Source organism: Tiliqua scincoides, chromosome 12 (genome assembly GCF_035046505.1).
Source record: "Tiliqua scincoides isolate rTilSci1 chromosome 12, rTilSci1.hap2, whole genome shotgun sequence".
Taxonomy (NCBI): Eukaryota; Metazoa; Chordata; class Lepidosauria; order Squamata; family Scincidae; genus Tiliqua; species Tiliqua scincoides.
The window spans coordinates 2,176,535-2,195,419 of NC_089832.1; the positions used below are offsets into that span (position 1 = coordinate 2,176,535).

The 18,885-nt window shown below is 49.2% G+C and overlaps 1 protein-coding gene and 1 pseudogene across 1 annotated transcript in view; one reads left to right on the forward strand and one right to left on the reverse strand.

Annotated features, from left to right (window-relative positions):
• WDR44 (WD repeat domain 44) overlaps nt 1–18,885 on the forward strand; it is a 35,048-nt gene that overhangs the window by 11,689 nt on the left and 4,474 nt on the right. Inside the window, exons 4-18 of the mRNA XM_066640076.1 lie at nt 683–1,334; nt 1,439–1,560; nt 2,643–2,738; nt 5,051–5,187; nt 7,846–7,929; nt 9,472–9,578; nt 10,764–10,915; nt 11,033–11,171; nt 11,372–11,436; nt 12,452–12,565; nt 14,084–14,206; nt 14,692–14,883; nt 15,132–15,233; nt 17,286–17,401; nt 18,224–18,351. Of these exons, the coding sequence (XP_066496173.1) occupies nt 683–1,334; nt 1,439–1,560; nt 2,643–2,738; nt 5,051–5,187; nt 7,846–7,929; nt 9,472–9,578; nt 10,764–10,915; nt 11,033–11,171; nt 11,372–11,436; nt 12,452–12,565; nt 14,084–14,206; nt 14,692–14,883; nt 15,132–15,233; nt 17,286–17,401; nt 18,224–18,351 (2,329 nt within the window). The remainder of the gene's footprint in view (nt 1–682; nt 1,335–1,438; nt 1,561–2,642; nt 2,739–5,050; nt 5,188–7,845; nt 7,930–9,471; nt 9,579–10,763; nt 10,916–11,032; nt 11,172–11,371; nt 11,437–12,451; nt 12,566–14,083; nt 14,207–14,691; nt 14,884–15,131; nt 15,234–17,285; nt 17,402–18,223; nt 18,352–18,885) is intronic.
• Nucleotides 16,602–16,723, reverse strand: LOC136663315 (5S ribosomal RNA; annotated as a pseudogene).

Genomic DNA, 18,885 nt, shown 5'->3' on the forward strand with positions numbered 1-18,885 from the left:
CCACCCAACTGGAGATCCACAGCTGCATTCCATTCCACTTGATCAGGCGCCTCTCCGTCTATTAAGGTGTTAAACATTCCAAGGGGTTGTAATTCTTGTTTATTTATTCACATTCTTGCAGCTAGGAACTGCTAGCCACTTCTCCGTTACTGACTTAGTTTGGTTCAGGCTCCACATGCTAACCTAGGCCTAACATGTACGTGTTCATGAGGAGGACTGGGGGCATCTGACATTTTCTGTATCTAAAAAAAATGATCTCCTGCCCTTCCACCTCCATCGAGGTTGCCAGCGTGACTTAAAGAGTGGAAACTGTAAAGCTGTTGAAAGGAGCAATCTTGAATAGGTGAGCAGAGGAGAAACAGACATCTTTAAAAGAGCCAGGGAGACACATGAGACAATTGGAAGCCTATAGGAATAAATGGGTCTCCCCTGGACTGTGTCTGGCCCGTTGGGGCCTCCTGGGAACTCTGTGGTTGGGGCGCTGCTGTTGAAAGGCTGTCCTTGGTCCCTGCCAGTTGTGCTTGACTGAGAGGAGGGACACAGAGCGAGGCCTCAGACCATGACCTGAAGCGTGCAGACGGATGTGTGTGACTTTTCCCAAATACCCCTTTTGTAACACACTTGTGTCTCTAGGCACACAGAGTGCTGCACGTAACATGTAGCATATTTCTTTACTGTTTAGATAATTGACAATATTATAGAAGAAAGTCAGAAAGCGCATCGGCTTGAGGATGACCCTTTGGGAAAGGACCTGGCCCACCCCCCGTCTCACGCAAATGCCTGGGTTTCTGGAGCAGACCTCCTTCGGCACATTCCTGAACTGTTGGTTGCTGAAACAGGGTCACAAGGACATAACGAAGCGTCTTCAAAGGAGACCCCATTTGTGGCACATGAAACGGAGTCTGGTCAGGCTTTGCTTTCTCATGACAGTGCACAAGAACATCAGGAAGGGGAAGCCCCCGATAGAGTGACAGAAATAGCGGGTGAGACGCAGGAGCTGAAAGCAGCAGAAGCCAATGCATTGGAAGACGGGTCCAGGAGTGAGGATGCAGCCAGCATTAGGCAGGCAGACATCGTGGAGCAGGTGACCTCGGATTCCTCACCCACCAAAGACTTCTCCGGGGCAGAAGAGGTGCCCCCAGCCAAACCCCCACGGCACCTCACCATGGAGCCAGACATCGTGGCCAGCACCAAGAAGCCCAGCCCTGCCCGGCCGCCCCCTCCAGCCAGCATCCCTCCTCCCAGGCCGCCACCCCCTGCCCGGCCTGCTCCGCCTCCGAGGAAGAAGAAGAGCGATTTGGAGATTGAGGTGCCAAAAATACCCGGCCTGGAAGGCAAGTGTCAGTTTTGTAGGAATCTAGTTGCCGGCAAAGCACACAATTCAGATGCAGCCATGTGAATTCCCCTCCCGCCCTTAACATGTCCAATCTTGTGACAGTTCCTTTTGCAGCTGATGGGCTCTTGACTCCAAATGCATCCTCGGAAGCCATGGCCAAAGACTCTCAGCCTTCTTTGGATCTAGCCAGTGCCACTAGCGGGGACAAAATTGTCACTGCACAGGTGAGCAAGCCGATGTGGGGCACTTGCGTGCTGCATAAAGGGGTGAAATGGTTCTGGGGTAGGTGTCCAGACCAGACTATGGGGAGGGACATGCAAAGGGCTGACCTGCATCCTCAGTCTCTTTGGGGACTCGGCCGCTTCAGAAGGCAGGTGGAGGTTCTCTGGGCACGGAGAAAATCAGCACACGAGGGATGCGTCTAGACTGGATCTCTTTCTGCCTAAAATTCTGCTTTCTGTAGGCAGGAAGTGTTGGCAGGAAGCACTCAAAAATGCAGCACCCCCCACAAACACACAAACGCATTCTCAAGTGGTAGAGTCTCAGAAGGGCTATGCTGCGTGATCCTGTGGGCCCTCCTTATATATGGCTGGAGGACCTTCAAAGGACCTCCCATACACAATTTGGAGTTGCCTTTTGATTGTACACGGGAGGCCTTGGCAGGGAGGCTGCACATGGCCTCTCAGCACCTCTGAAGGCGTCCCAGACAACAACTGAAAGTCAGTTCCAGTTGCCAGGGCACCCCCCCCCCCGCACGGATTTCATTATCCACAAAATTCAGTAACCACAGGGCATCCTGGAAGAGATTCTCTGCGGATACCAAGGGCCCTCTATATTTCTGCCCACCTAGGAGGGTCTTCTCTCTGTACAGGCCATCAATCATTTTAAGCTGAAGTTTCCTCAGCCAGCTGCTGGCCTGGAGTTTGTTATAGGCACTTCGTGGAGTTCTGTGTAGAGACTCCAGCAGCACTGTTTTGGAGGGGGGCAGGCCAGTGTTACTGTTCGAGCCCAGTAGCGGGTCAGGGTCCAGTCATGTGAGTTCCCACTAGCAACCTGAGGAACTCTGGCCTAGGTGCAGGTGGATCCCCTGGCCTCCCACTTGGGGAAGTGGGCCTTAGTCTGCTTCCAATTTGACAGCGCTTTTAAGAGGGCCGTATCTTGTCCTGTGACTTGAGTTATGAAGCCGCTTACCAGAAAATCCCATTATAAGTGTAACGTGCCTTGACCCACGTCTCGGCTTCTGCCTTTTAAATTGTGTTTCATTTTTTATTTTGCATGCCAGTGAAAGTGCATTTTTAATCTGCAGGAAAATGGGAAGTCAGCTGACGGACAGATGATCGTGAGTGAGGTCCTTGGGCCTCAGAGACCAAGGTCTAACTCGGGCAGAGAACTCACGGACGAGGTATTTTTGGTGTGGGGGAAGGGAGGCCTGGGGTGAGGGTGGAAGTGTCATAGACTTCCTGCTTGTCTGCAAATTCCATGCTAAGAAGTCAGCTGTGACTCTCAGCCTGCAGAACTCCCTGCCACAGGGATTGAGATTAGCTCCCTGCTAGCCAGTGTTGCTCCAACAATGGAAAACTTCTTACTTTCAGTCTGACTTTCTCTCATTGATTTTGAGTTGTCTCCTCCTCTGATTACTGATTTAATTCTAGTATTATGCTTTATGTACGTTGTGTGTTTAGTTTACTGTAAGCAGTTTTGAGCGTTCCCATTAGGGATGAAAATGGGGTAGAAATCTCCCCTCCCCAATATGAAGCAAAAGAAACAGTTTTGCATTAATCTAACAGAATTCCACAAGTGTATCTTTAGTCACGGCAGTGGTTCCCAAACTTATCTGGGTCATGGTGCCCCCACAGCCTCTTCTTCTTGGCTTAGCCAGGTGTCACCATCTTGGATCTCACGGAACTTCACAGTATCCAAGAAGAGGGCTTCCACATCTCATGAGATTTTGTGAGATCCAAGATGGTGGTGCCTGAGATCACGGGTGGGGGAGTCACCAGCCGCCCTTGTGAGTGCATTTTGGGAACCCCTGGCCTCCTCTTTCCAACAGTGGTCAACACAAACATTTTTAGGAAGCCTGCCAGGTAGATGACAGACCTCCTTCACCTGAGCCACTGGTCCAGAGGGCAGGAGGTCTGGTCTAGAGGGTAGAACCTCCATTTGCCTGAAGATAACATCCACAAGGTCGCCAGTTCGAGGCCACCGGCACCATGCGACCTTGAAGCAGCTGACAAGCCGAAGCCGAGCTATTCCATCTGCTCTGAGCGTGGGAGGAGGGAGGCCAGAATGTGAAGCCAGATCAAGACAGAAACATCTGAATGTTGTGGTTCTTGAAAGATAGAGCCTTCTTTCAATTGTAAAAATTCCTACGGGGATTTAAATAAGCCTGCCTATGTAAACCACCTTGAATAAAGAACAAGAAAGGTGGTATATAAATACCTTTATTATTATTATTATTATTATTATTATTATTATTATTATTATTATTATTCAAATACTGTAACTGAACAAGAAATTGCAGTTGAGCTGGGGGGAGGCATGCCCTGCTTTTATTGCACTATGTGTTTGCACATGTGTTCCAGGCTCTGGCGGTGGGCCAGGGTTTCTTTTGGGTTCTGAGGAAGAAGTGAGTTCAATCCAAGGTTGTCATAAAGGAGCTTTATTTGTCTATGGGCATAATCCTAACCCACTTTCCAGCACCAACATAAGGGCAACGCAGCTCCAAGGCAAGGGAACAAACATTCCCTTATTTTGAGGAGGCTTCCATGAGTGCCCCCCAACTGCAGGATGTGGCACATGTCCCATTGGGACAGCTATGCCAGTGCTTGGTTAGGCTTTGGGCCTAAGAGTATAAAACTTAACAGAGGCATTTACAGATGACTCACCAGGCTGACGTGGCTTGCCAGCATCCTTAGCCTGGCCTGAGAGCAAAGCAGTGACTGAACATAGGCGCTTATATAGACTTGAGTGTTTGCTGCTAAAGTGGTACAACAAAGTACGTTTCCATCTCTTGGGGAAAGGACTATCAAGCAGGTGCAGTTAAGTTGATATGCATGAAGAACAGACGTAGACTTGAGCCTTTGGGGGAAACACCTAGGAATGCTTCTCTCTCAGTCCATTCTCACAATACCAGGCAGGGGCAGCTGCTGAGGTCATATTATTTTGAGCCCAGCTTCTCTGTATCTCATGGGAACAGTCCAGGGGGAAAGCAGAGAGTTCCCAGGGGGTGGGAGACACCCAGAAGACAGCTGATGGGCACAGAAGATGACTCCTGGGCATTACCATAAGCAAGAGTAACCTGCTGCTTTCAGCTTAGCAAGCAGATGCATGTAATAAGTTGCATTCTAAATTTAGTTAGTCCTAAGTAAGTCTCATTGACTTCAGTGGCACTTAGTCATGACTGACTAAACTTTGAATACAGCTGTAGCTTTTACACAAGACTTTGTCTTGAGGAGCCTCACCCCAAGACTTCAAGTGTCCAGGCGGCATTTGGATACACGAGAGCTGTTCCTGCGTCTGGTGACGACACTTCAGGGTCAGGATTTCCTTCCTTCCTTTATCAGGACAAGCATGACCAAAAGTGTGTCTCCAAAATTCCAGTTGTGTTGTGAGAACTTCTTTTGGGTTAGAAACCTGCCAGACCCTTAACATTTCATCCATTGGCTCTGTGAGCCTTGACTGTGTCCGATCCCGCCTGCCTCCCTTTTTCTGCAGGAAATTCTGGCCAGCGTCATGATAAAGAACCTTGACACTGGGGAGGAGATACCTCTGAGTTTGGCGGAAGAGAAGCTGCCGACGGGCATCAACCCCTTGACTCTCCACATTATGAGGCGGACAAAGGAATATGTCAGGTAGGCCTTGAGCCATAGCTGGGACCCAAGGAGGATTTCTTGTGGTGGCCAAGATACCTGGGTCCCCTTTTAGGTCCCTAAAAAAGATTCTTTTTTAGGCCTGATGGTCAAAGTAAGGATCAGGCCCAAACTTCAGGCACCCAGTCCTCACTCTGTTATTACTACCCCTGGCCCCACCGTCCCAACTTCCAGCGACCAAGGAATCTCAGTGCCCAGTTTAGGTTCTTAGGTAGGCCAGGCACTTAAGGGTTCCAAGTTTCAGCTTAAGTGTCATGCCTACAGTTCTTAGCTGTGGGTCTTCTGTCCCTTGCAATCTCAAGTGGGCACAACATACCTCAGGACACTGTTCTTAGCCAGTTAAATCAAATTACTAAATGCTGAATCTTTGTAGGACTGCCACCACTCTGAATACACCAGTGCCTCAGCTCAGGGACTCTGAGGCCTTCCGGGCGTACACCAGCCCTTGCAGGTCCTGGGCTCCCTCTAAATCAGAGAGCCAGACCTCAAGGTTCTGAACTGTCTTTCCTTGGTAGCTCAACCAAGCATCTAGGCCAAATAGCTGACTCCAATTCCCAGTACTCGACCAAACTCAGACCTGTAAAATATATTTTGGTTTATTAAAGAAAGTAAAGGTTTCACGCACATAAATCAAGGCATCAATTGCAAGCTATACCGACTTCTAGAAATACGTTGGTACTAAAATAACAAAGCTGCTTTCTGACTACACTTGTCTAGATATCTCTCTCTCACCTGGGTCCTCTGACCACTGGAGGACAAACAACTCCCAGGCTACCTGTCTGGCCAGGCACTCCTGATGGACAACAGAGCTGGATAAACTAGCAGCAGGAAGGGCAGCGCCCAAGACTCCTGAACAAGGGAAGCACCCCACACCCTCTGGGGGTCCCTTTTTATCCCCATATGTTAATTACACCTGGACCAGCCAATCAGGATGCAGGATGGTTGGAAACTTCTCGAAGTGCTGGCTAGCAGGCAACTCTCAGTCACTTCTCTTACCCATCCCAACAAGAACTAAACAGCTGCATCTTGATTAGTGTGTCCTTGAGCCAGCAAGAAGCATTCTGCTCTGTGATTAGCTATCTGCCTCCCTGGTCACTGAGAAGTAGATAAGGCATTCCTCCCCCCAGCTAATCCCCATGGATACCCACCTATAAGTCGACCCCACAGATAGGTTGAGGGCAGGTTTTAAGCCAATAATCATGGGATTTTCTATGACCCTTGGATAAGTCGGGGGTTAAACTTAGGGGGTGTCTGACTATAGTTTTGTCTGATTTTACTCGAGGCCAGATCCTGAAAAATAACGTACCACTAATTGTTACCTGAGAACTGTAGTCTCTAATTTTTTAAAAACATAGTAAAAGATCATAGGATACAATTTTATTCTTTTTAAATTCTGGTTTTCACCATCTTTTTGTGAACACTGTCAGAGTAAGTGCACTGTAAACTACGTACCAGTAGAACAGTGGTTCCCAAACCTGGTATTCATGTACTCCCAGGGACACTCAACAGGACCTTTTAGGGGTACTTGAAAAAGAATGACATAATGCAGGTCGTGCTCCAGAATGCCTTGCAAGACAGGAATAACTTGCAAGGACCAGCAAGGCAGGAAGGGAGGTAGCTAGTTGGCTGTGAAAGCCCCACCAATCGCTAGTTTTTGGTCATCAATTCATGAATGAACCAGCGATTGAAAACCAGCACAGTAAAAAAGCTGAAACGTAATATGGAAAGTGATCAATCAGCCAGAATTTCTCAGCACACTTCTGGTGCAAAGCAGTGCAAAGGCAGAGTCTTCTGTTCTTCAAACAGATAAAAAGAGAAAACACTGTGATAAATACATGAAGTCTGGGCTTTCATATAAAGGCGATGAGGGCTTGTATTATTAATTACCAAAATTTTGCTAATAGGAAGGGTACAATTTATGGAAATGGGCTGCCAAGGGATATGCCAGTGAAAAAGGTTGGGAACCACTGCAGGAGAACCATGCATCAAATCAACCTTTTAGGTGTCTGGTGTGTTAAGCCAGAAGCTCTGCGTACAACATACAACCCATAACATGTAACTGGGAGTGTGCAATTCAGTTCACAGCAGAGAGATGCAGCTGCATATCTTTGCAGCCCTTTTTATTCCGAAGTAGACCCACTACTTTCCATGGGTGGTGTTCTTAAGTAGTGGTGCACTGAATTGTAGCCTGGGAAGGAGGGTCCCATCCTGGTGTTTCCAAAAACAGGCCTGCTTTGCGAGCATTTGCTAAGCAGAACCAGAACCAGGCTGGAGCAGAAGGAAGGAGATGAAAAGGTGAACTTTGGCTAGAATTTCTCAGCTGCTGTAGAAACGATCTCTTTGAGAAAGGAAACTGTTCAGAGTTGAAAAGCTCTACCCTCTGATTGACCTGGGAATCAGGCGAAGTGATAATTGGAGCTTGATTACTTGGCAGAAATTTCACCTACTATATGTGAGTATCTACGTACCTCTCTCCCCACCAGCTGCAAAGAAACAGTTACAACTCAAAATGGATTCAGACTTGGGCCTAGATTTTACCTGTTTGTGTTACTGATTGATTTCCCACATCAACCCTGCTGGGATCTGTGACATGTACACCTTGAGGGCCTCGCCCCTGACGGCCATCCGGTTTTTCCACAGCAACGATGGGGCACAGTCCGACGACGAAGACAAAATGCAGTCTCAGCAAAGCGACACGGACGGTGGGCGTCTGAAGCAGAAAACGTGAGGCTGAGCCCGCTTCTCTCTTTCTCTCTCTCTTGCCTTTCTGTTCTTCTTTCTCCACTAAGTTTCAGGTGTAACATTTAGCAGTGCAATCCTACCGCTGCCCTGAGCTGGCACAAGTATCTTGTGTTGGCTCCCAGGTGTTGCAAACATGCTGTAAAGCACGATCACGGCTACTTGGGAATAGGCTGGGCCAGCACATGGATATGGACTGGCCCAGCAGAGCTGGAGCAGCGCTGGGACAGGGTGAATTTGTGCTGGCCTGGGCAGTCCAGCACAGGGGATGGGAGAGGGAAGGAGGGAGGAATGGCGGTGGGGAGGGGACATTTCAGGGCAGGGGGAGGGCGGCCAGAGGGGAGGATCAGGCCGAGTAGGGGGGTGGGGCCGGCTGTGATGGTGTAGTCCTGGTCCCAACCCCCATCCCTGGCCCAAGCAGTGTTACTGGGGCTGCTCGGATTTGTGCCTGAGAAACCATGGACACAGATCTGAGTAGACCCATAGAGCTGCCTGGGGCAATGCTCAGAGTAAGGGAACTAAAATCCCCTTATTTCGAGTTCTGCCCTGGGTCACACCAAACCTGCACTGGATACAGCAAAGGCCAGTCGACCTGCCTGTTCTAGAGCAGGTTAGGATTGCACCCTAAGTGATTTAGCCAGCAAAAGACCTCTGTTGTTTTTGGATAAATATTTTTATTTCGTGTTGTGTATGAATGCATTTAAGATACCAAAATGAATCAGCCACATAGTGGAAAATTGCAGGCTTTTGATAACTGCTACAACAAGATTAATTTTTCCCTGCGTAGTTTTGTATATGATATTACAGAATAATGTGTATTTTCAGATTCAGGTAGCTTTCACTTCTGGCAGAAGTGATGGGAGTTTGGCTACAGGGCTAGATGGAGGAATGCATTCATAAACTGCCTAAGAGGGCAGCTGAAGTGGGGGGGCTGTATTGCAACCTGGGGGAGGGGGAGTGAAGCAGATGCTCCATGCCAGACTTTCCTCTCTGCTGACCCATCTCCAGTGTAAGTGCTTTTTTGCATAAGGTTTAAGCCCTGTACGGTCAGTCCCACTAATCTCCTTCCAGCGGTGTCCAGCCAAATCCTCTCCTAGGAAGCCCACAAGCAGGGCCCAAAAGCACCCACCCTCCCTCCTTGTCCATTTCCAGCTTCTGGTGGTCATTGTGATGCTGTTGCTGAACATGAGGGTTCCATTCACCCGCCGCATGTTTCTGAACACTAGCCGGCAATTGGGGGTTGTGTCTACTCTGGGCAGGGACAGTTGCTTAGTTGACGTCCACATTGGAGACACCTGGTGGGGCCAAGCTGCATTGGCATAAAGTATCCTCAGTGATCACTGATGCCAGTAAGTTGGTCCTAGGTGGGAGCCCAAAAAAGCTGGGAGCCAACTGAAGTTGCACCTTCAGCAGCATCCTCCAGCACACACACTGCAAGATGTGGGTGTTGCTGCTTCAAGAGACACAGCTCAGTGCTGTGCTGGCTCGTGGTGCAGTTCTCCAAGGCCATGTTTTTTGCTCTTTAAGGACTCAGCTGAGAAAGTTCCTGGGCAAATCGGTCAAGAGGGCGAGGCACCTGGCCGAGGAGTACGGGGAACGGGCCGTCAACAAAGTGAAAAGCGTCAGAGATGAAGGTGGGAGAAAGGGGAACTCCTGCTGAGGGTAGGGGGAAGCATCCCACTTTGCAAAACTCCTCTAAGGTGCTTGCGTTTATCTACTGATTGCCCTTACTGGGTGCTCCATGTTCCTGTGCAGATCTTGTCTCTGCCCCTAACTCAGCAGGCACTCATAGGCAAGTTGTCCTTCTGCAACGTGGAGATGACCCTGACCACCTTACATATTTGTGTGAGAGGTTCTGAGGTTCTCTTTGCCTCAAAGGATCTTGGAATGTTGTGCTGGGAAACACCCCTACCCGAGACCCCAGATTTTTATTTATTTCTAGTGGTTTTTTAGCTCACCTTTCGGCCTGCAGAAGTGATCCCTGAGGGCGCTGACAAGCTCGTGAAGAGCTCTTCACATAACACATCATAAAACCAAGCGCATGCCGCAGCAAAATTAAAAAGGGGACGACAAAAGTATAGCGCACCAAGAGACCAAAACCTAATGGGGAGGAGTCAATTAACTGAAAAATTGGTCAGACAAAAAAGTCTTGATCCAGACACCCAACACCTGCAGCAAGAGGGCCTTCTGGGGCAAGGAGTTTCACGGCCTGCATCTGAACTTCGAATGGCATCTGAACTGCATGGATCTTCTGATGGCAACAGGGAGGGAAGGGAAGGGACAGAGAGTGCAGCCTCTGATAATGAGCAGTGGAGAGACCTGTATCAGATGCCCTGGTTCCAATGGTTTAGGGTTTTTAAGCTCGAAGCCAACAACTTGAGTTGGCCCAGAAGCAAACTAGCCACCAATGCAGACAAGATAAAATGGGCCTCGCTTTCTCCCAGGCATGAGCGTTGACAAAGACCTGGACTGCTTGTTCTGTATGAGTTGAAGCTTCTGAACATGGAAGGGGCAGCTCCACATAGGGCATTAACAGTAGATGACATCTGGTGGAGTAGAGTAGACCATACGGAATCAGTGGTCCGACACCATATCAAGCAGCTCTGCATGTCCCTGTTGGGGAGTGATGCACTTAGATAAGCATGATGTAAATGTTCCCGTTTCACTTGTGTGCCTCCTTTCAAGTGTCTGCCCCAGTAACACGTTTTCAGAGTTAGAGGCATTTGGCTGTTGTGTTCAGTCCTGTGGTCACCTGGGGCTTTATAGCTGGGGCGAGAGGTATTGCTGGGCTCTGACTAGGGACCACTCTTCCCCCTCAGTGTTCCACACAGACCAAGATGACCCCTCCTCAAGTGATGACGAAGGCATGCCCTACACCCGGCCAGTGAAATTCAAGGCAGCGCACGGCTTCAAAGGGCCATATGACTTTGAGCAAGTCCGAGTCGTTCAGGACCTCAGTGGGGAGCACATGGTAGGTGATGGATGCAGCAGGGAGCCTGGAAGCCCAGCTCTGGTGGTGGTAGACAATGCAGGACTCTTGTTGGCCTGCTCAGATTGGGCTACAAGCCCCTTTCCTTTCTCTTGCCAGGGTGCAGTTTGGACCATGAAGTTCTCTCACTGCGGAAGGCTGCTTGCCTCAGCAGGGCAGGACAACGTTGTGAGAATTTGGGTGCTGAAGAACGCCTTTGACTACTTCAATAACATGAGGATGAAGTACAACACAGAAGGTGGGACTGCCTTCTTCATCGTTGGGGTCTTAGGCTTGCAATTTCTGCCTCGTGTTGCTGCTTCTTCCCTTCTTGTTGTCAACCTGCTCCCAGGGACCTGAAGAACAGAGTATAAAAACGTGTAACCCAAACAGGCATGCTTTGAGAAATGGCAGCTTGTTTTAGGAGACTCAGGGCCATTTCTTGCCTTTGCGTTTCAGGCAGAGTGTCCCCCTCCCCCTCTCAAGAAAGTCTGAATTCTTCCAAGTCTGATAACGACACAGGGGTAAGTCAGATCCTGTTCCCCCAATCTTGAGTGGCAGCGAACCAGGTTCCCAAGTCTTTTGACTTCCTTGGCTCTGGGCTGTTCCCCTTCCACCCCAGCAAATTTCCCTTGTTGCCCTGTAATGGGATCAAGAGTGGTCCCTCCTTGCTCTCCGAAAGCAGATGGGCGAGTGGCCTAGAGTGATTTGTGCCCTCCCAGTAACATGTGCCTTGGCTCACTTGCAGAAGGCATTGGTGAAGATTGAGGAGAGACTGGGGAAGAGGAGTTGTTCTGGGGTGCAGGCTGGGTCTGTTTGCAGGAGCTAAGGCTCGTAGGCCTGGATCTACAGGAGTCTGGTTTCTGAATCATCGTTGCAGCCAAGGTTGGGTCTTGTGATCTTTTGATTCAAATCTCCTTCACGCACAAATGGGCAGAGCAGAAGAGGCAGCCAGTCACCCAGAGTTTGCTTGAGAGCAGCTCATTACGAGCTCAACATTGTCTCCCCGACGTTTGGGTAATTAACACTGCTCCCTTAGTGCAGGTCTGAATGTAAATGCTGGAGGTAATTAAACCCTTCTCTGGCTGCCTGTATTTCCAAGCCTAACAATTAACTCTGTGCAGCTTTATTTAAAGATGTGGCGATTCTGTGTCCTCTCATTGAAAAGGGAGGTGAGACAGAAGCCACCACTTGCGCCAAGTCTAGAAGGAGCATGATGGCGCATAATCAGAGTTACTTGTGTTCGGTCCAGATTGCCGACAGTTTGCCTTTGTAGGTAAAGCTGTGCCTGCACCCTGCATTACCTTTTAGATGGTTTTGGCATGTTCCTATGCAGTCTCTAAGAACATAAGAACAGCCCCACTGGATCAGGCCATAAGCCCATCTAGTCCAGCTTCCTGTATCTCACAGCAGCCCACCAAATGCCCATTGCAAAGTTCTGTGTGCCCAGCATAAAACAGATATTTGCATGTTTCCTTCATTTAAAGCACTGAGTGCTTCTGCTGTGTCTCATTTCTGTCTTGTGTGCTGGCTCAATAGGTGTGCAGTGGGACTGACGAGGACCCTGATGACAAAAACACGCCATTTCGCCAGCGGCCGTTCTGCAAATATAAAGGCCACACAGCGGACCTCCTTGACTTGTCGTGGTCTAAAGTAAGGCATTTGGGCTTTTGGCAAACAGCTGTGTAAATGGCAGATTCTGGGCAGTTTTCAAGGGCAGCCCCATGTACAGTGCTTTGCAGCAATCTATCTGGGAGGTTGCCAGAGTATGCATGACTGTGCCCCGTCCTCCTAATTTCCCACATTATAGTATCATCTAATTATGTATTATGTAACCACATTATCTAACCGGATGTCTAAATCTGCCCTGTTGGAGGATAGTTATGCTTTCATATATAACGGGAAAACTACTTTTAGGTGACACTTCTTGCTTCTCAATTCCTTTTGGTGAAAGTGTTGAAAATGCCCTCAACGTCACCCTTGATCCACATCCTTTAAGGCAAAGAAAGCAAAAATGTGCCCCAGTTTATGTGACCAGGCAGGGGTGCACTTCTATAATGAGCCAATAACCCAGCTTTCCCCTACAGCATCAGATCACAGTGGGGGGGGGGGGTGGATCTGTTAAGAGCAGATTCCCCACCTCATCACAGAACCTCTAGACCAGGGGTGCCCAAACCTGGCCCTGGGGCCACATGTGGCCCTTGAGGCATCTCAGTGCGACCCTGAGGGAGCCCCCAGTCTCCAATGAGCCTCTGGCCCTCCAGAGATTTGTTGGAGCCCACACTGGCCCGATGCAACTGCTTTCAGTGTGAGGGGAACTGTTTGACGTCTCGGTGAGCTGTGGGATGAGGGCTCCCTCCACTGCTTGTTGTTTCACATTGTGATGCAGTAGTGGCAGCAAAGGAAAGGCCAGCCTTGCTTTGTGCAAGGCCTTTTATAGGCCTTGATCTATTGCGAGACCTTCATTCATTCATATAAGTTCATCTTTAATATAAATTTATTCAAATTTTAAATGTAAATTAATTCTTTCTTTCCCCCGCCCCCGACACAGTGTCAGAGAGGTGATGTGGCCCTCCGGCCAAATACTTTGGACACCCCTGCTCTAGACCAGCAATTTTCAACCTTTTCCTTCTCACTGCAACTGACCTCTGTGGTTTTCACCTCTTCTGATGTCACTTCCTGCTGCCAGGAGACTCTTCTGGTTCTGTGGCTCTGTTTCTAGGGCAGCTGTCTGCAGTAAGAGTTTGTCTGCCCCTCTTCCTTTGCTGCACCTCTTCCTCTGCTCCTCATCAGAGGGACGGACAATTCATTACTGCAGTCAGTTGCCTTAGAAACAGAGCTGCAGAACCTGGAAGAGATTTTCAGCTGCTGTCCTCCAAACTTCCGTGACACACCTGCAGACCTTTAGTACACACTAGTGTGCTGTGGCACGCTAGTTGAAAATGGCTGCTAGAGTTTAACTGCCATGGCCGTGATTAAGCAATAGACAAACCACAACACCTTGCATAGCAGCCTTGGTTACCCCATATGCCTTTCGTTGCAGAGCAGAGGCATTCAGAGATCCGTTTATCCCTTGGAGCAGCTGACACCCAGAGCTTGCATCTGTGGTGGGCCCTCTCTCTATATTTTATACAACCAGAGAATAATTCATGCTGCTTTCTCTCCCTGCAGAATTATTTTCTGCTCTCTTCTTCCATGGATAAGACAGTCAGGCTCTGGCACATCTCCCGGCGAGAGTGTCTCTGCTGTTTCCAGCACATCGACTTTGTCACTGCGATCGCCTTCCATCCAAGGGTAAGTGGCTTCCTCTTTCAGGACTGACCTGGTTTTTAACCTAGTTTTTGAAGATGGATTGAATGGAAGATGGGTTCACATGCAGTAAGGCGGCAGGAGGGAACCGTCAGGATACATGCTTTGTCTATTAAATTGTGTGTAGTGTATGTGGTGGGGGTTCCATGTGTCAGCTGGAGTGCAGCTAATGTGCAACCAGCCCTTGGATTTGTGCTCCTGCAGACCCTAAAGCTTATCAAGAGAGTTGGGTCCTTAGAAATGAAAAATTCAGCACCTTCAGAATGAAAAATACCTGTGCATGTTCTTTGTTTGTCCCATCTTTGACTGATCCATTTCTGATGGGTAGGGGTGTTTGAAAGCAGTGTTATTTACCTTACTTGTAGAAACTCAGCAGAAACAGACACCTTGACTGAAGGGGGGAATCTGGGTGGCCTCAAGAGGCAGCAGCTGTGAATTCCTTTTTTCATGGCTCCTTCTGTTCTTTTTAGGATGACAGATATTTTTTAAGCGGCTCGCTGGATGGGAAGCTTCGACTCTGGAACATTCCTGACAAAAAAGTTGCCCTGTGGAACGAAGTGGACGGGCAGACCAAGCTGATCACAGCAGCAAACTTTTGCCAGAATGGGAAGTACGCCGTGATTGGCACTTACGACGGCCGATGCATCTTCTATGACACAGAGGCAAGTCCGAGTTTCTGCTGATGGACACCAGCCACGAAAAAGTTGCCTTAGTTCCATACCAGTTTGCTGTGCCCCTGCTCAGAAGGGAATCCCTCTGTTGGAGGGAGGGAAACCCTTCTGAGCACTTCCTGTGTTCCTGTTGGCTGCCTTGGTGTCCTGAACAAGTTGGGGCCTCACAGATTCGCAGGGCTGAGGATCCTCACTAGACGTCCATGAATTTACATGTTGAGTTTCTCGTCTCTCCTTAGCACCTGAAGTATCACACGCAGATACATGTGCGGTCCACAAGGGGGCGGAACCGAGTCGGGAGGAAGATCACAGGCATCGAGCCCTTGCCCGGAGAAAATAAGGTAGCCCTGCAGTGTTGGCCTCTCTGGCAGTCATGCAGGCTCTTTGCACAACCTGTTGCATTCCATGGGTCAGTTGAATGTGACCTGCATGTCAGCAGATACAGCCTGAAGTGTAGTGTTCTATGGATAGATTCTATAACTTTCCAGGTACCTGCTGGAGATACTCTGGGACAGAGGTGTCATAAGGCCCAGGGGCCAGATGTGGCCTGCGGAAGCTTTTTATACGACCCTCAGACTTTCAGCTGCTGAGTAGTGCTGAGGTGTTACTGCTGAAAGGGCAGCCCTCATGAAAATTGGGCTCTCCCTTATCTTGAAATATGATCAAGATTCATATATTTTCTCTTCTGTTATTTGCAGCTAATGAGTTCCTAAGTGAGAAAAAAGTGTTTATTTTTGGTTATGACCTGTTTAATGACATTGCTTCCTGCCTAATGACATCACTTCCGGCCCTCAGCAGGCATCATGAATGCTATGTGGCCCTCCGTATGACATGAGTTTGACACCCCTGCTCTAGGAGGATTTCTTGCTCTAGGCAGGTTGAACTAGATGACCTTGTGGCTCTCTCCCACCTCTTGTATTCTATGATGTATCGAGTCAGACCAAGAGTGAATGGCCCAGTGTTGTCTGCTGTGCTCCAGGGTCTTGGACAGAGGTCATTTTCATCACCTGTGACCTGGTCCTCTTGAACTTAAGTTGCTGCCAGGGATCAAACCTGAGACCTTGTACACACTGAGCAATCCCCCCCCTGCCCCCGGCAACAGGGCAAGGCCTAATCTAAGCTGATGCCGAAACCCTGGAACCTGTGATACAGTACGATTCATTTACTTATAAAAGCTCCTCAGTGCTGCCCGCTGCAGAGGGATTGAGTTAATAAGAGCAAGCCCAGATGGAGTTGCCTCATGGGCCAGAAGTACATTGGAAAAAGATTAAACTGGCCATGGCAAAGGTACTAGGTTAGACTGTCCAATTAGATCTGTCACTACGTCTTTTGTATCCTGCCTGTAGAACATCTATTAAAGAAAGAATTGATACTTTATCCAGTGACTACAGCAACAATTTATGTGCCACATAACGGAGACAATGGAAAATGCGGCTCAATTTTCCACTAAGGACAGCACTAGATAAAAAGTGGCAGGTGCTGCCTGTTGTTTCCGTATCAAAGGAGGGTGTAAATTGGATGTTTTGATAAATAACTGGACTCCTCATTAATTTCTGTAATGCCAATCAGTTATATCTAGATTTGATGGTTGGCAACCTTCAGTCTCGAAAGACTATGGTATAAGCCTACAGCACCAGGTATTCCCAGGCGGTCTCCCATCCAAGTCCTAACCAGGCCTGACCCTGCTTAGCTTCCGAGATCATGGTATAAACCTACAGCACCCGGTATTCCGAGGTGGTCTCCCATCCAAGTACTAACCAGGCCTGACCCTGCTTAGCTTCTGAGATCAGATGAGATCAGGCATGTGCAGGGTAACAGTTGCTATCTAGATTTACAAATTTTTTTTGGGAGGGGGGGGAACGGGACCCTACCAGAAAGCTTGCAGTCCAGAAAATACAGTAGGCCCTTCCTTATCTGTGGGTTCTGCATCCACGAATTTTAAGATCTGTGGATGCCAAGACCGCAGCTGGAGGGCCCAGAAAGGGCTTTCTGGACTTGACTTGAAGCCACTTCAGGAGCTTCTCTGTGCCCTCCCCCCCGGCAGATTTAATTATCCACGGAATTCAGTATCAGGAGGGTGGGTCCTGGAATGGATCCTCTGCAGAAACCCAGGGTCCACTGTATATAGATTAATAGAGAGGTCCTTTAAGCATGTGCAGAGTGTATTTCCCCTGCCAGGGAGTAACCGCTTCCAGATTCAGTATATCTGGCGCTCTGTGGAAGAGGGTGGGACATCTAAGTGGATTTTGAGCTCTGGTTTCCATCACTTTACAAATCTTGAGCACAGTTGGGGGGATTCCAGTGTACAAAGACTTAAGGTCTGCCTTTCCTCTGTCTTAATTTGCACGGTTTCCTCCTCCATCGCTGAATGGAAACATCCCTTTTCCTGCCAGATCCTAGTGACATCCAACGACTCCCGAATCCGGCTGTACGACCTGCGAGACTTGTCGCTGTCCATGAAGTACAAGGGCTACGTCAACAGCAGCAGCCAGATCAAAGCCAGCTTCAGGTAATGTGTGTTTTGCCAAATCCCAAGCCACTGGGCCTTGCAAGCCAGTCCAATCAGAGTTGCCAATAAGCCAAGTTCCAGTCCAATGGTCAGGTTCCAGGTAGGTCAGTCCAATCCATCAGGGTATCCAAATCAAAGTCCAAAGCCAATCACAATCCAGTCTTTCCCAATTCCATAAACCAAGTCAGTCTCCTACCTCCAACCTGCATTCCTATCACCCACCATCCTTTCTATCTCAGGTGCTCCTTATATCCTGAGGGATCTCCTTTAGCCTCTAGTGGCTGCAGCTGTGCAGCACACCTCCAGCTACCACCTGGGCCTTAATCCTGCATTCACTTAGAGCAAGGGGCACTGTGGACACCACACCCTATCTCCTTGGTAATATCTTCCGCAATTCCAATACAATGTGTTCACTCAACCTCTCAGGGTTCTCCCCAGCAAAGTCCTTAGAACGTTAATATGGTGCAGAGTTAATGTGCAGAACTCACGGCCACAGCAGGTGATGGTGGCCACCAACTTTAGGTGGCTTAAGGGGGGGGGGGGATCTGACATAGTGATGGTGGTCTAATGACCAAATAGAGCCTCTTTGTGCAGGTGCATTCTACCCCTGAATACTAGATATTTAGAACAGGCCGCAGGGAATTGTGGGCATGTAACTGAGCACTGCTGAAAATGGATTTCTGGGGTAGATGGACCGACCTGTGTATACCCAGCTCCCAGGCTCTGCTTTTTTTTAAGCCGCGCACATCACGCCTGCAGGAAAAGGCGGGGGAGGCAGCCACAGTCTGCCATGAAAGCAGCAATTCTCCTTTCTGTTTGCAGCCACGACTTCACCTACATCGTGAGTGGCTCAGAAGATAAATACGTCTACATCTGGAGCACCTACCATGACCTGAGCAAGTTCACCTCTGTCCGGAGGGACAGGAATGACTTCTGGGAGGGTGTCAAAGGTGAAGCCCCCATGGAAGCTCAGCTGCTGCTGCTGATGCCACCACCAACACCTTGACTTGCCAGCAAAAAATTAGAAACCTTCATTTGACAAGGCAGAAAAAAAGAGCCCTCTTTTTGAGCCCCAGGAAGATCGACCCTGGCTGGCTCGATCCCGCCCTCTCCCCTTGACAGACAGGGTGGCTCCCCAGAGGGCCTTGGCCCTGCCAGGAATGCCCCTGCCCGCTCTGTAGGGTTCCCAGGGCCATGTGCGTCATTAAGTGGCAGGTAGAGGGGCCCAGTGGGGAAGCAGCCTTGCAGTAGCGCTTCAGTAATTCTGACTGGTCTGTGGTAGGAGCCCATGCACCTGTGTCCATACAGAGACGCAGGTGCAGCAGCGCAAGGCAGGGACTGAGCTGCAAATTGAGACTTGCCTGGTTCAGCTCTCCCCGAGCCATGAATTTAGTCTGTATCCTTAGACAGGCCACTCCCTCTGAACCTCAGTCCTCCCCATCTGCAGTATGGGGATAATAGCGCTTGCTTGCCTTGCAGAATCA